Genomic DNA, 16,198 nt, shown 5'->3' with positions numbered 1-16,198 from the left:
GTATTAATGCCAATTAAATCATGAGGGGGGAATCCACACCTCATGAACCACGCTCTAATCAATATGGTGCTAAGGGCTTATCGTGCCAAATAATAATAACCTTATACTAGAAAGCCGGTGTAACCAAGGCGGTATCTAGACAAGATTAGTATTATTTGTCGACGAGAAGTCAAAACATCCACAAAAACTAGAGGGGAAGAGAAAATAAATTTACCAAATTAAGCCCATGACACATGTTGAGACTTCACCTTCAACCCAAGCTTGAAAGAAAATTAGCCACTCATAATTGAACTAGGGGCAAAATGGGAATTTATTAAAATACGAAGAAAATACAAGATGGAGAAGGAATTACAGAAAATGGATCCCAAAAATGGATTCAGAGATATCAAATTAGGGGGGGGAGGCCCCCTTTTTATAGATACATGGAGTAAATCATGGCCATCGGATTAAAAACAGTTTGGACGCTCAGGATTGCGCCACGTCATCAGTCAACAGTCCACGGTTTGACCACGTGGATGAACAGTAACACGGTTTGACCCGACTTTGAACAGTAACGCGGTTTGACTGAAAATAATCCTGTGTGATGCATGCACCGTACGCGAGATTTTTCGTCCACTGATATGCTGCCACGTCACCATCAACAGTATATAAGAATTTTAGTCCAACAGGATAGTGACACCTCATCAGTCAATGCCACGTCATCGGTCCGTCTATGTGAACAGTGTCGTGAACAGTAACGTATACAGTACCGTACACGTGAATAGTACCGTACAAGTGAACAGTGCCATTTTTCCTTTTATGCTCCTCCTAAGGTTTTCGACCGTCCTGAGTTCAAAAGTGATGTCCGTTTTGCCATCTGATTTCTCGTTTATTGTGAAATGACTATGATGCCCCTAAAATACATAAAATACTTAATTAAAATAAAACACATGTAATTAAATAACAAGAAGGTTAAATACATAAAAGTAAGGGTTGTTAGTAAGACTTGAAATGTAAAATGACGGTTTTCTCCTTTATAAATATGCATTTTCTAACACTCAACAGCCAACACCAAACTTACCTTGAGCCTTAAAAATGGCGGCATCAACATTGCATTTTAACCAACCAAAGCAAGGCTTCTCCCAACAAACAGCCCCATGATTACCATTTACGGCATTAACATCAGCCAAGAAAAGTTGTTTCCTTGCATTTTGCCACTAGAATAAAAGCCTTCCAGCAGAGTTCAGGACTTGCAAGGCACTACTGCTTCTTTGGTTCCATAACCTATCATTTCTATGAATCCATATCCTCCAGCAAATCATGGCAGCCAGCTGACAATTCTCCCTGCTATATGTAGAGAAAATAGATTCCAGCCAATCCAAGAAAGAACTATAGTGGCCAAGAAACCCAACAGCAGAGGACATCCAACAAGATTTCGTAAAACCACACTCCAAAAGAGCATGTGTAACTGTCTCATTACAGGCATGACATAAAGAACAAGTAGGCATAATATCCACTCTACGCCGAACAAGATTATCCGCAGTAGGTAACACATTTGTCGCAGCTCGCCAAAGAAAATTCCTCACTTTACCTGGCACCTCCAGTTTCCACAATGATTTCCAAATACGAGAAGAAGAGTTGGTATCATGATGAGTTAAGTACTTATAGCAGCTGCGTACTGAATAAACGCCACAAGGATCATGTAACCAATACCATACATCAGATTCTCTACAATAACTAAGAGGGATTTGCAAGATCAGTTCTTTATCCCTTGAATTAAAGATATCAGCAATAACATCTAAATCCCAACTTCTTTGATTTGGCACCATCAGACTACTCATCTTGGCAACAGTCAACTTCACATTTAGATGAGACGAGATAAAACCCGAATTGATATCTGGCAGCCAAGGATCTTGGCCAATCAACACGTTTTGTCCACTTCCAATTTGAATACGGTTCCCACAGACGACAACATCTTTCGTAGCTAGAATAGAGCGCCACACAAAACTTGGATTGTACCCCAACTTGGCTTTATTAACAGAAGTTCTCGGAGAATAGCGAGCCTTTAGTAATTTAGCAACAAAAGATTCTGGTTTTGTAATGAGTTTCCAGACCTGCTTGCCAAGCATAACTATATTGAAAGTATGCAGTTGCTTGAAACCAATTCCTCCAAAATCTTTCGACTTACATAAATGCTCCCACCTCATCCAAGATATTCCTCTGCCACCTCCACTGTTGTTGCCCCACCAAAAAGAATTCATCATAACTTCCAGCTCTTTGCATAAGTCAAGTGGTAAAAGGTAGACATTCATGGCGTAATTAGGCATGGTTTAGGCCACCGTTTTCAGCAGGATCTCTTTCCCAGCTCGAGATAACATTTTAGAGTGCCAACTTTGCAGTCTCTGTCTAACTTTGTCCCGAATATAAGTAAAGACAACCTTCTTTTTCCGACCAATATGAGAAGGAAGTCCTAGATAAGTTCCATGATCATCTATAGCATTGACTTCCAGGATTCCATAAATCTGGCTAACAACACTATCATGCACATTAGCACTAAATGAAATATATGATTTTGTGAAATTTACCAATTGACCAGAAGCACATCCATAAGTAGTCAAAATCTGCTTAACAGTAGAAGCTTCAACTTGATTAGCTCTAAAATACAAGAAGTTATCATCAGCGAAGAATAAGTGTGTAACCTCTAGGGCACTTCGAGCAACCCTAACCCAATGAAGCAAACTGAGCCTCTCATAGCTCTTGATCAAAGAACTGAAACCCTCTGCACATAAGATAAAAAGATACGGGGATAGTGGATCACCCTGTTGGAGACCCCTACTTGGTATAATCGGGCCCACCTCCCTATTCTCACGCAGCACACTGTATCGAACTGTTGTTACACATAGCATGATTAAGTTCACCCATCTAGGATCAAAACCCAGCTTTAACATCATATCCTGGAGAAAACCCCACTCTATCCTATCATATGCTTTGGTCATATCTATCTTTAAAGCAGCGATACCATGCTTTCCTTGTCTCTTCCTCTTCAAAAAGTGCATGATTTCAGATGAAACAATTATATTATCGGTGATTGCACGACCGGGAACAAATGCACTATGAGCTTCCGAAATTACAGAGTTCAGCACTAACTTCATGCGGTTAGCAAGCATCTTGGAGACTATCTTATAAATCACATTGCAGAGAGCAATTGGTCGCATATCGGACCACACACCGTAACATATCAGCAGTATCATATCCATTAGACTTAAATAAGTTGTCAAAATTACTTATTATTCTATTTTATTATTTAATATATGAATGTCATATCAATTAAAACTCAAGTATTAAGATCCTTAAGCAGTACCCTTTCAAATATTTTTATAGATTAGTAATAGACATCTACTCACACATTTTAACTTTGTTAAAGCAAATATACACTAGCTGTTGGGGCAAATCAGTGTCTGAATACAAATTTGTTCAATTGAATTTTAAATTTACCAGTTAATTTTGGTTTGATAGGTGTGGCAGAAGCCAACTTTGGCGATAGAGATCAAATAATTTAGTACAAAAAAATTATCATAATCTTCCAATGTAAATAATTATTTTTAATATGATAAAAACTATAATACTTCAAAAAGAAGGTTTTTGATAATATATTAAAATATGGGTGCTCGTTTAGTCTCTGTATCTGAAGTTAAGTGCTCGTTTAGTCTCTATATCTGAAGTTAAGTGCTCGTTTAATCCTTATATTTTGAAAAATACCTAATGACACCCCTATTATTAAATATGTGACATTCTTGTCCTTATTTTTCTTTTCTTTTACAATTATAGTCTTGTAATAATCTTCTTGGTGACATTAATGAAAAGAAAAGAATGTTGATTTATTATATTAACACTAATATTAGAATAAAAATTAAAGTAAATTTTTTTGTTATTAATTAACACTAAAAGTAAAAAATAAAAATAAAAGTAAAATTTAATTATTATTTTACTTTTCGTTAATTTGGTAAATTAAATTTTTTTATAGATAATTATTAGCAACACAACAAATTATTAAACATAGCTTTAAGTTGGTTGGTATTAATTTATTTATAAACAATTATTAAAAAGATTGGTGTAAGGATATGAAAAATACTAATTCCTTTAAATTGATAATTACTGGTTAGTTTGCTAATCAAAATTTTTTTATGGATAAATTAATTAATACTCCCAAGATTGTCGCGTGATATTATTATTGAAATAGCTAAGAAAAAAATAAGGGCGAAAATGCCACATATTTAATAATACAGGTTGTCTTAAAGTATTTTTCAAATATAAAGACTGAATGGGTATTTAATTCAAAATATAGTGACTAAACAAGTATTTACCCTTGATATTTCAATAAAAATCCGCATTTTATATCAAAACATATAGTCAAGTAAAGAAACAAAATTCTAAAATTTTCCAAATTTGAGATTTGCCTTTTTTCAAGGAATAAAACTCAAGTACTATTTATGTAAATAACCAAATACTTCCTAAAAACTCACATCTCCCATCTTGGTTGGAAGGCTTATTTTAACAATCTTCATAGTCGAAAATGTTCTTTTTGTAATTGTTATAGAAACTAGAAATGTTAATATAAGATTAATCACTCTACCAATTAGATGATAACAATATTATTTTCTTATTTCCACTAGTGCGCAGCATAATTTAGACACTATGGACATACTTTCAAAACGTGGATGATGTGGCACATCTAACTTGTAATGCTGTAATTAGTATTTCAAAATAACTCTCTCTTACTCTGTAAAATGTTGGGGAAAAAAAATTTCAGTGAGTTGCAAATATCATCAATATTAAATTATTTAAAACCATCCTTGGGGTCTTAAGCTGAGCAGAGAGTAAACAATTTCACTATTTTCTCCTAATCTACTATCTAACTCTCGCAACTGAGAGTCAATTATAACAGTAAATAAATTGATATGATAATGATGCTCCAATGTGATGTGGTCTTTTACATGAATGATTTCTCTAGATACACTTGAGTTTATTTTATCATAGAAAAATCTGACACTTTTGATGTATTGAAAAAATTATAGGTAAATTGAAAAATGAAAAAGATCACAATATTGGCAATATTATAAATTATCATGGAAAATAATTTTAAAAAGCTAACTTTGCAAACTTTCATGATATACATGGTATAACACATGAATTTCTAGCACCTATTACTCTTGAACAAAATGGAATTGTTGAATGAAAAAAATAAAACTTTACAACAGATGGCACTGTGATGTTGAATTCTAAGAAGTTAACTAAATGGCTTTGGGAATAAGATCTTAACACTGCATGTGTATATTATTAACCATGTGTATTTGCATCAAAGCATTAATAAAACTTCTTATGAACTGTAGAAAGGTAAAAAACCTAATTTAAGTTATTTTCACATCTTGATAATACATGTTATATCTTGAAAGATCTTGAATGCATGCATAAGTTTGATTAAAAAATTGATGAGGGTATTATTCTTAGTTATTCAAGTGATGGTAAAACTTTTGATATGTATAATATAAAAGCTTGAACTATTAATTATGGAATATGGCAATGTTATTATTGATAACTTTAAAGATTTTGTTTGAATTTTTCGTTGAAGAGAAAATCATCAAATTCATTGAGAATGGAAAAAAGTCAAATTCAAGTTAAAAGACAACAAATGGCCAAATACTTGTTGAAGGAAAATCCAATCAATTAAACCCTAATAGTCAAAGTGAAATATTTGACAAATAATGATTCATCCTAGTCATCTCAAGAAAATGTGAAACGCCGAACCAAATTTGATATTCATGGTCAAATCAAGAAAGGACCTTCTTTAAGAGCTGTGAAGGAGCCACCCATCAGATCTTATTATTAGGAGTCCATAAAGCTCTATGGTAACTAGAAGGAGTTATCTAAATCTTGTTTGATTTAATTGTTTCACTTCTTTAGTTGAACCTAAAAATGCTAAGGAAGCTTTATTGGATGAATTTTGGGTTAAAGCTGCAAAAGATGAACTTTATAGCAATTTGAGCGTAATGAGGTTAAGCACTAGTTTCTAGGCCAAATCATGCTAATGATACCGGTAACAAAGTGAGAAATAAGGCTAGGTTAGTAGCACAAATTAAAATGTTTGCTCTTGTTGCTGGACTAGAGTCTAGTTGGCAATTACTTATTGTAGTTTCTTTAATTGACTTCAAAATTATTTCAAATGAATGCTAAAAGTGCATTCTTAATGTAGCACAAGGCCGGTTTGTGATAACTTTGTATTAGTCAAGTTAAAGTCTTTTTTGTATAATATTATAAAAAATTAATTTTTATTTTTTAAAAATAATTTAAGTTATTAAATTTTTTAAATTATTAATATAAAATGTTAATGGGTTGGGTTAAATGAGTTTAATTTAGTCCTTAAACCAAAATCTATCTCTTTATAGAAAGAGTTTTAATGGGTTGACCCATTAATCGCTCAACTCAATAATTCTCAATCCAACAATCTTTTTTTAATAGGTTATGTTTGGGGCATATTTAACGACGAGACCAGTTATACCCTGGACAAGGAGCCAACCTCTTATAACCGAATAGACGGGTGAAGTCTGGTTGCAGGTATCCACGAGCAGGAATTTCTAGTCTGCTCATTCACGAGGACGCCCTCTTCGGGACCATAGCGCGAGATGGCCTCCTGCTAGGAGCCGAGAGCCTTTCCCGCTGGAGATTGAGGTCGGCAGACCCAGACCCAGTCTATTGCGATTAACAAGACGTGCACTCCTATCCAAGAATCTAGGCACGAAACCCACTCAGCCGCAATTACGACATTCAAGCATCCACTTTCGTGAGCTGGGGGAAGTGATGGATGTGGATCGTGGGGGGCCGGATTCATATGAAGGCTATAAAAAGGTAATCAACGAAGGTAAATGGGTTAGACATTTTCAGATTAGAGCTTAAGGAAAAATTATTCACTGAGAAAGGAGAGAAAATCAGAGAGGTATTTTGATTGCCTAAGAGATCATAAAAGAGCCACGAGATTAGTGGCCAAGTTTCCCAAAAAGTAAACTTACATTTCTGACTTGAGCGTCGGAGTGCTCTAATCAGTTTCTGTGTGTGCAGGAGTCTGCTAAGTAGAAGTCATATGAGGCATTGCTCTGCTCGGTTAGAAGGGTTACAAAAAGTATCTTCGGTTGGTCGTGAGTTCGGGAGTTGAGGAGAGATCCTGGTCGTGAACGAGCAGAAACCAGAATCTCGCATCAACATTTTGGCACCGTCTGTAGGGAGCTGAGCAAAAGGCTTCGATTAATAGAGATGTGAAGAAGAAAAAGAGTGAGGAGACAATGGACGTAGGTGGGGGTAGTGCCCAAGGGGTGATTTGAGGCTTAACGAGTCTGTGACACTAAGAGAGATAGCTAATGAAGCACGAGAAAAAGCAATGTATGAGTGGATAGAACATATGGAGAAACAGATGGAGACTCTGACAAAGAACCTTACATGAGCTGAGAAATGAGCGAAGGGGAATTTAAGAGGAGGGGATGAGAAGTGGTGGAATGGCATAAGGGCACATTGACAGAAGGAACAACAATAACACGATGAGAAGTCAGACCACCAGGAGATTTGGTGGTAAAGTGGGTAACCAATCTCTACAAGGAGAAAATCATGGAGGAGGAGATAAATCCTCGGGGAGGCAGGTCTTTGACAACGAAGATGGAGTTGTGAATGCAGAGGAAAGAGAACTCCGGCAACACCTACATGACGTTGAGCAAGAACGAGATCAGGTTGCGGCATGTGACCCTGGTCGTGCCATACAGCCAGAGGAAGAAGTGCGCAGACTAGCGCAGATAATAGATGACATGCAAGGACGGAGCAGAGCACCCGGTTGGAGGATAATGCTGGACGGTGAATCCTCCCTCTCGACAGAAATCATGAGTGCAGTCATTCCGAGGGATTTTCGCTTCCCATACCTCAAGTACTCAGGGCGAACCGATCCATTGGTGCACATAGAGCACTTCAACGATATAACTGAGGTGCAGGGATTATCTCAAGCTCAAAGGTGCAGGGTGTTCCCATTGTCTCTAGAGGGACGAGCACGTGAATGGTATCAGAAGTTTCCTCGAAGGAGCATCAAGTCATTCGAGTAGATGTGCCAGGAATTTACAGAGCAGCTTCGTGGGGCAATGACACCTGAAGATGATATGATGGAACTAACGAGCATGAAGCAAGGAGAGGATGAAACCCTTCGGGAGTTCATCAAAAGGTTCCATCACGCTGTCCTCGATCTAGGAGCCTTCAATTATCCCCAAGTATTGAAGGGACTAAAAGAAGGAGTAAGGATAGGACGCCTATGGTACAATTTGAGGAGTCCAGCCATTTAGTCATACTCTGCTACTTACGAGCAGGCCAAAAGAGACATAGAAATTGAGGAGGAAAAGACAGCAAGGACCAAGACAGACCAGCTGGAAAGGTTGGGGAGGAAAGAGAAGAGAGCCCTACCAAGAAATTGGTTGATTAAGAGGAAAGACCACCATGTCTCAGGCAGCGGTGCAGGAGGCCGGGTCACCCCATACCAACCTCATCAGAGGCTACCCCAATATTAGCGTAGTAGGATGCAACCTCCTTGCTCACCAGCCAGAGATTCCTGGAGAAGGCATGACCAGACATACAATCATCCTTATCAACATCCACACAGTGGTAGAACGGGCAGACCAGAGGCACCGATGCCCCCTCCAGCTTAGAATGGCACCCACAGGGAAAAGACAGTGCACATGATCGACCAGAGCCAAAGTTATGGGCGGTATACTTCCTTGAAGGTGCTCTTGGACGAAGTATATGAGGCCATAAAGGACTGGGGATTACTGTATCCCCTACCCCAATAACAAAGCTGCCCAGTAGGAGAGATAAGGGACGATATTGTAAATTCCATGGCACCCACGGTCATACCACGACCGAGTGCAGAGATCTCAAGACTCGGGTTGAAGATTTGGTGAGAAATCGTTATCTGGACGAGTTCGTAGATGGGGATATCCTGATGGTGGGTTCGTCATGTGAAGGGGAGCAGAGTAATAGAAACATGAGCCATGAGCAGCCGATGGTAAGGATAATTACTGAGGCCCAACGTTGGCGGGAGACTCCAACAGATCGAGGAAAAACTATGTTAGGTATGCCATGACTAGTAAAGAAGTGTTCTTCAACACCCCAGCAGCCAAGCGAACAAGAATCAGGCAAGTGCCGATCATGTGAACGGATGAGGACAAAGAGGGAATTCTATAACCACATGAGGATGCCTTAGTCATTAAGGCCATCGCTGCCAACAAGAAGTTTGACCGGATCCTAGTAGATACGGGAAGCTCAGTCGATGTCCTGTGCAAGTCAACTCTGGAGGAGATGGGAATAGCAGACTTGAGGTTATAGCACACCAATACCTCCTTGAAGGGGTTTGGTGGAGGAAAGCTACTCCCTCTAGGCGTAGTCGAGCTGCCCATCACAATAGGCAGCTCCCCGACAGAAAAGACTATGATCCTGGATTTTGTGGTTGTCGATTCTAGGCCGCCCCTTCCTGAGGATGGGTAAGGCAGTGCTCTCTAATCATTACTTAGCTCTCAAGTATCGGGTGAATGGAGTAGTAAGGGTGGTACGAGAAGACCAGAGAATTGCCCGAAGCTGTTACTCCACAGCAGCAAGGGAAGCAATGCAGATCACATCGCTTGATACTCGGGTAGAAGTCAAGGATGGCAGACAGGAGCCGGTTGAGGAACTGGAAACGATAAACTTAGAACAAGGTGACTTAGAAAAAAAAATTTTGAATCGGGTCGAGGGTTAAAGAAGAGCATAAGCAGAAGCTGGTGCATTGTCTGCGGGCTCACGCAGATGTGTTCGCTTGGACACATGAGAACATGCCGGGAATTGACCTTGAGGTGCCCTGCCACAGGTTGGCAATAAGGAAGGGTGCTCGGCTGGTAAGGCAAAAAAGAAGGTGCTTCAACCAAGAGAGGTATGAAGCAATAAATGGTGAGGTAGAGAAGCTCTTAAAGGCAGGGTTCATTCGGGAAGTCAACTACCCCGAATGGATATCAAATATGGTTTTAGTAAAGAAGGCTAATGGCAAATGGACGATGTGTGTAGATTTCACTGACCTCAACAAGGCGTGCCTGAAAGACAGCTTTCCCTTACCCAAGATCGACCAGCTGGTTGACTCAACAGCCGAGCGTGATCTACTTAGCTTAATGGATGCATTTTCGAGATACAACCAAATCCCAATGTTCGAGCAAGATGAGGAGAGCATAGCGTTTATCACTAACCAGGGTTTGTTTTTTTACAGGGTAATGTCGTTTGGTCTTAAAAATGCGGGTGCCACATACCAGAGGTTGGTGAACAGAATCTTTAAGTCGCTGATTGAGAGAAAAATTAAGGTGTATGTGGACGACATGATAACCAAATCGAAAAACCCAAATGAACATGTAGAGCACCTCGAGGAGACATTTGGGTTTTTGAGGAAGTACAAGATGAAGCTCAACCCTGAGAAGTGTGCCTTTGGGGTCGAATCGGAAAAATTCCTTGGATTCATGGTGAGCCATTGGGGGATTGAGGCGAATCCTGAGAAGATCCAGGCAATCGTGCAGATGAGATCCCCTCGTAGCCTGAAGGAGATACAGAGCCTTATGGGGAAGTTAGCAGCACTAAGTCGATTTATATCCAAGGCGACAGATAAGTGCCAGGCCCTTTTTCAAGTGATAAGGAAAGGAAGGAAAACATAATGGACCCCCGAATGTGAAGAAGCCTTCCAGAACTTGAAACAATATCTGTAGCGAGCACCTTTGTTGTCCACGCCGCAGGAGGGGGACGTGTTGTTCCTATATATTGCGGTATCAGATCATGCTACAAGCTCGGTTCTAGTGAGAGAGGAAGAAGGGGTTCAGTATCCAATATATTACACAAGCAAGACCCTGCTCGATACCGAGACCAGATACCCACAGTTGGAGAAATGGGCACTTGCTCTTGTGGTTGTTGCTCGAAAGCTCAGACCATATTTTCAAGCATTCCCTGTCTCAATAATAACAAACCAACCGTTGTGGCAGACCCTGCACAACCCGGATGCTTCTGGTCGGCTAGTGAAATGGGCCATAGAGCTGAGCGAGTTCGATATAAATTATAAACCTTGAGCAGTAATAAAAGCCTAGGCAATGGCGGACTTGGTGGCAGAATTCACAGAGCCCGAAGTAGGTTTCGACCAGCTGGGTGCTGCTACAGTCAACGACGAGGATCGAGTTTGGCAGGTGTCGATGGATGGATCCTCAAGGGAGCAGGGATTGTTTTGGAAGGCCCAAAAGGAGAGGAGATCTCTTATGCTGTAAGATTGGAGTTCACGGCCACAAACAACCAGGCTGAATATGAAGCTTTAATAGCGGGGTTGGAATTGGCTAAGGCAGTGAAAGTGAATAGGGTGAAAATCTGAACCTATTCCCAACTGGTTGCCAACCATGTCAGTGAAAGATTTCAGCCGAGAGATGAGAAGATGGAACAATACCTAAAGAAAGTCAAACAGATGATTGGAAAGTTTGAGTCAGTGGAGGTGATATAAATCCCAATGGAGGAGAATTATCGAGCAGACATCCTGGCCAGAATGACAGCTGTAGCAGATCAAAAAATGCCCAAGTCGGTCCCTTTGGAGGTGAAGTCCAGTCCCAGCATCGAGCAGAATCTGGAGGTGTTGCGGATAGAACAGAAGTGCTCATGGATGGACCTAATAATCTCGTACATCCGGGATAGGGTATTACCACCAGATAAGTTACGAGCTCGGAAGATCAGAGCTCAAGCGTCGAGGTACACAATGATTGATGGGGTACTATATCGATGAGGGTACACTCTACCGTTCCTTTGATGTTTGGACGAGGACGACGCAGATTATGCACTAAGGGAAGTACATGAAGGGGTTTGTGGAAACCATTCTGGTATGAGATCCCTTGCCCATAAGGCTCTTAGGCAGGGGTATTTCTGGCCAACGATGCACCAGAATGCACAGGAGAAAACCAGGAGTTGCATGAATTGTTAGAGTTTTGCCAATTTCTCCACCCAACCACTAGAAAAGCTCACTTCTATGACCTCGCCATGGCCATTTGCTCAATGAGGGATCGATCTGATTGGGCCGCTGCCAAATGGATGGGGGGCGGCACCACATGCAATAGTAACAATAGATTACTTCACGAAATGGGTCGAGGTAGAAGCCCTCAGCAGGATCACAGAGAAAAAGACGATCGATTTCGTATGGAGGAACCTGGTCTGCCAATATGGGATCCCTTATGCCCTGATAGCATACAATGACAGGCAGTTCGACAATAAGAACTTCAGGGAATTTTACCAGAACCTCGGGATAGAGCTAAAGTTCTGCTCGCCTGCTCACTCTCAGTCCAATGGATAAGTAGAAGCAGCCAACAAGGTTATCAAGAGGCTTTTCAAAACCAGGTCGTTCACGCGGATGGCCACGAGGTGAAACGACCGTGCAATGCAGCGCATCTTAGGAAATACTTCCAGTAAGACCCAATTATGCTTAAGAGTTATTTCTATTCATTCTTGTTGTTATTTGTTTTGATGTTTAGTCAATCTCATGTAAGCCGAGTTCAGTAATCGATGAAGTTTGGAGGAATTTCATTCAGTTGTCATGAATGTGAAGATATTACATAAATAAAAATTCTAAGGCATGCAAAGGCTCCATAAGTCTCAAAGCCTGCTCGATGGCGAGACAAAGAGCCAAGCGTGCCAGAATCTGTTCGGCCATGAGAAAGCGAGCAGACCATCATATGTTTAAATAAAAATTCTAAGGCATGCAAAGGCTCCATAAGTCTCAAAACCTGCTCGATGACGAGACAAAGAGCTAAGTGTGCCAGAATCTACTCGGCCATGAGAAGGCGAGCAGACCATCATATGTTTAAATAAAAATTCTAAGGCATGCAAAGGCTTCATAAGTCTAAAAGCATGTTCGATGGCGAGACCAGAAGCCAAGCTTTTCAGTATCTGCTCGATCAAGTGCAAGTGAGCCAAAAAAAAAAAAAATAGTGTGAAGCAAAGCAAACGAACAGAGCAGTTTTATTAATTTGCCAACAATAGTAAAGAGCTGCTAATCTTGACGTATAGGGTTCCAAAAATAAATCTAAAACACAAAACACAATCAAGCTGATGGGGGATCAGTAAGCATAGCCGTCTTTGCTGGTTGGTCCACATGAGGAGCAGGAGGGGTCTCGCCAGTTGCACCTGGGGGGTACTCGCCTCGTCAACATCAGTAGGAGCTGCATTAAGGAGGGGAGGTTGCCTCCTCGGTGGCATTTGGCACTAACTCTTCGCCACCTTCTTTGGCCGTCTCCTCATTCATATATTCAGCTACACTAGCAGCAAGCTCATCCATCTTCAGTTCAGGATGCTGTTTCCCGAGAACGACCATGATGCACTGATAAGAATGTCGAAGCCCTTGGTCGTACTGGTTGTCAGCTTTCTTCTCTAAGTTTTCGACCTGGGTCTGGTGGGCAACTTTGATGGATTCGAGCTGAGCTTCGTAGGTAGCCTTTTGCGTCTGCAAATCCTCCTTAACCTTAGTCAGCTCCTCCTCATGTGTGATAGCCTTTGCCTACGCGAGAGATTCTCGTTCTATCAACTTCAAGTTCTCGAGGTTGAGATCCCAACTTTCTTCTCAGCAGCTTTAGTTTTGCTTTTGGCTGACTGAAGGTCTTCTTTTATTTTTCAGTCATAACGACCGATCTTCGCTTTATAGTATGTGGCCATGCAGCCAAGGTGAAAAGCATTGAACTGCATAGCTTCGACCAGCTCACCTAAAGTGTTGCCATCAAAATCCTCCAGTCCTTTTTGCTCACAAGCCTAGAAAACTCGTTGATATAGGGGACCAGATGCTCTGGTCGGTTGTCGGGCAAACGAGGTTTTAACCATGTTGGTGGATGTAGAGAAGTGGGATCAGTGCCACTAGTGATTCCACTAGTTTCGCCGGCCCTGTGAGGAGGAGGTGGTTGAGTTTTCAAATAAGGGGCCTGCTCCGCAATGTTGACCCGTTTCTCAAGGGGAGCATCCTTGTTGTGATTTCGCTTAGCAGCATTGGGACGAGGACGTTTCCTATTAAAAGCCCTGATCACAGCGTCCTCCATATCGAGATTGGTGGGTACCAGGCGAGACTCGAACAAGTTGTAAGTAGACAACAATTCTCTGCACGAGCAGGAATTGGCCAACACAGTCTTGACCCGCTTGAGCACGTCAGGTTCGAGGTTGTAGTGGACGCCCCAGGAACCTGCAGCTCAAACAAAGACCGTGTTAGAGATGGATCAATCATTAGAACAACTAGGGGTTTGAGACATCTAAAACGAATAGGCAACCTGGAATTACGAAACAGGAGGGGACGCGAACATTCTCCTCATCAATCTGTGCCACTTGACCCCAGGGACCCCCAATAAAAAAAATTTTTTCTTCCAATTCCCACCATCACCTGTTGGAAGATCAGTTATGGGTTTCCTGGTCTTGGTGCTTGACATGAAATAATACTAGCCGATGTCTTTGGGATTGCTCTTTAACTGATATAGGTGTTTGACCTCATCAACCGTGGGCTCACTTTGACAGCATCTATTCAACAAAATGAACAGACCAAAAAGTACCCTCCACCCGTTAGGGTTAAGTTGACCAGGAGCTAAGTGTAACCCACTAAGCATCTAGACGAAATAAGGTTGTAAGGGCAGCTTCATCCCAAATTTAAAGCTTTCCAGAAATAGAGTAACATACCCCCTGAGAGGTCGGCTGGGAGTGTCCTTTTTCCCTGGAACCCTAAGAGGTATACCATCAGGGATGTCATAAACAACTCGAAGATCTATGAGGTCCTCTACTATGGTCATACAGGTCATGAGGTCAATAACATAGTGTTCTGCTAGAGCTCTACCCCCTAGGTTCCTATTCTTTTCTGGTCGTGATACCCCTGGTGAGGATACTTCACTAGAGTCTTCACCTGGGTCCTCCCTTAGAGTATCATCCGAACCAGAAGACCCCTCATCGTCGCTATTTGAAGTGGTTGCTTCAGGAGACATTCTCCTAGCACTAGTCCCTATACTAGAGCTTATCGGCTCTAGAGGGATCCTGGGGTCAAAAGCAGGATCAGTGAGTAGACCAGGCAGGAAGTCCAACTCGTCATCGTCAACCTCAATAACTTTCTCTTTACCTTTTGACATTGCCTAAACTCTATCAGAAATGACACAACCAAATCCCACTCAAAACAATAACAATAAGCCAAAGTTGGTGGGGAGAAAACAATACCTGAAGTAGTGGCGCACCAGAAAAGAAATAAGAACAGAAATTTGGATTTTGATGAGGAAAGGACCGCCGGCCGCCGAAGGATTCGAGAGAGACTGAAAGGAAAAGATTACGTTTGAGAGTTAGGGTTTCGAAGGAGTGGGGATGCTTTCGGTTTATTAACACTCAAACAACACGCACTCTGAGGATCCCATAACCGTCAATTTGAAATTCAAATGGGTGGATAGATTCCTGCCACCTCTTCCACATTTAATTGCGATATGACTCTTCAAGGAAGCAGCCTGCTAGTGCCAAAAGGGGAAGCGAATAAACGGGAGTGAGCAATATCCTTATAGCCAAGAAGTCATGTGTGCCTCGAGAAAGCCTAGACTAATCAAGTTTCTAGTATTAATCTATTGCATTGCAAATACCAGAAATTGAGGGACCGATGTTTGGGGGATATCTAACGACGAGACCAGCTATACCCTGGACGAGGAGCCAGCCTCCTTGTAAGCGAACAGACGGGTGAAGTCTGGTAGCAGGTATCCACGAGCAGGAATTTATAGTCTGCTTGTGAAATGCAAGTTATGCAACCCAAGAGGGGGGGTGAATTGGGATTTTAAATTTTATGCAATACAATTCGCACAACAATTTAATCTACCGCCTTAATCAAATCAAAAACAATAAATTCAATCAAGTACAATATTAAAAGAGTAAGGGAAGAGAAAACGAACACAAGGATTTTTACGTGGTTCGGCTATCCCCGCCTACGTCCACGCCTCCAAGCTCACCCGGCTTGAGGATTTCACTATCCAAGCCTCCCAAGGCTTCAAATGTTTACAATTGACTTCCAAGGTGTCAATGAACCTTTACAACAAGAGATTATATCCCCAATCTCTTCACCCCAAGTGTTTTCCACACTTGTACACTCACAAATTGATGAGAAATGAAATTC

At 41.2% G+C, this 16,198-nt stretch overlaps 1 protein-coding gene across 1 annotated transcript; it reads right to left on the bottom strand.

The window, feature by feature from the left end:
• Nucleotides 1-13,258: 13,258 nt before the first annotated feature.
• Nucleotides 13,259-15,182, bottom strand: LOC112099630. The gene is made up of 4 exons (XM_024187054.1): nt 14,743-15,182; nt 14,513-14,586; nt 13,833-14,257; nt 13,259-13,588 (listed from the first exon to the last, which is right to left on the bottom strand). Exons 1-4 carry the CDS (start codon nt 15,180-15,182, stop codon nt 13,259-13,261), a joined length of 1,269 nt encoding a protein of 422 aa, XP_024042822.1.
• Nucleotides 15,183-16,198: the final 1,016 nt, after the last annotated feature.

Source organism: Citrus clementina, unplaced genomic scaffold (assembly GCF_000493195.1).
Source record: "Citrus clementina cultivar Clemenules unplaced genomic scaffold, Citrus_clementina_v1.0 scaffold_3, whole genome shotgun sequence".
In the NCBI taxonomy this organism is placed as follows: Eukaryota; Viridiplantae; Streptophyta; class Magnoliopsida; order Sapindales; family Rutaceae; genus Citrus; species Citrus x clementina.
The sequence above is the reverse complement of the archived record's forward strand: the minus strand, read 5'-3'. Positions and strand labels throughout refer to the sequence as shown.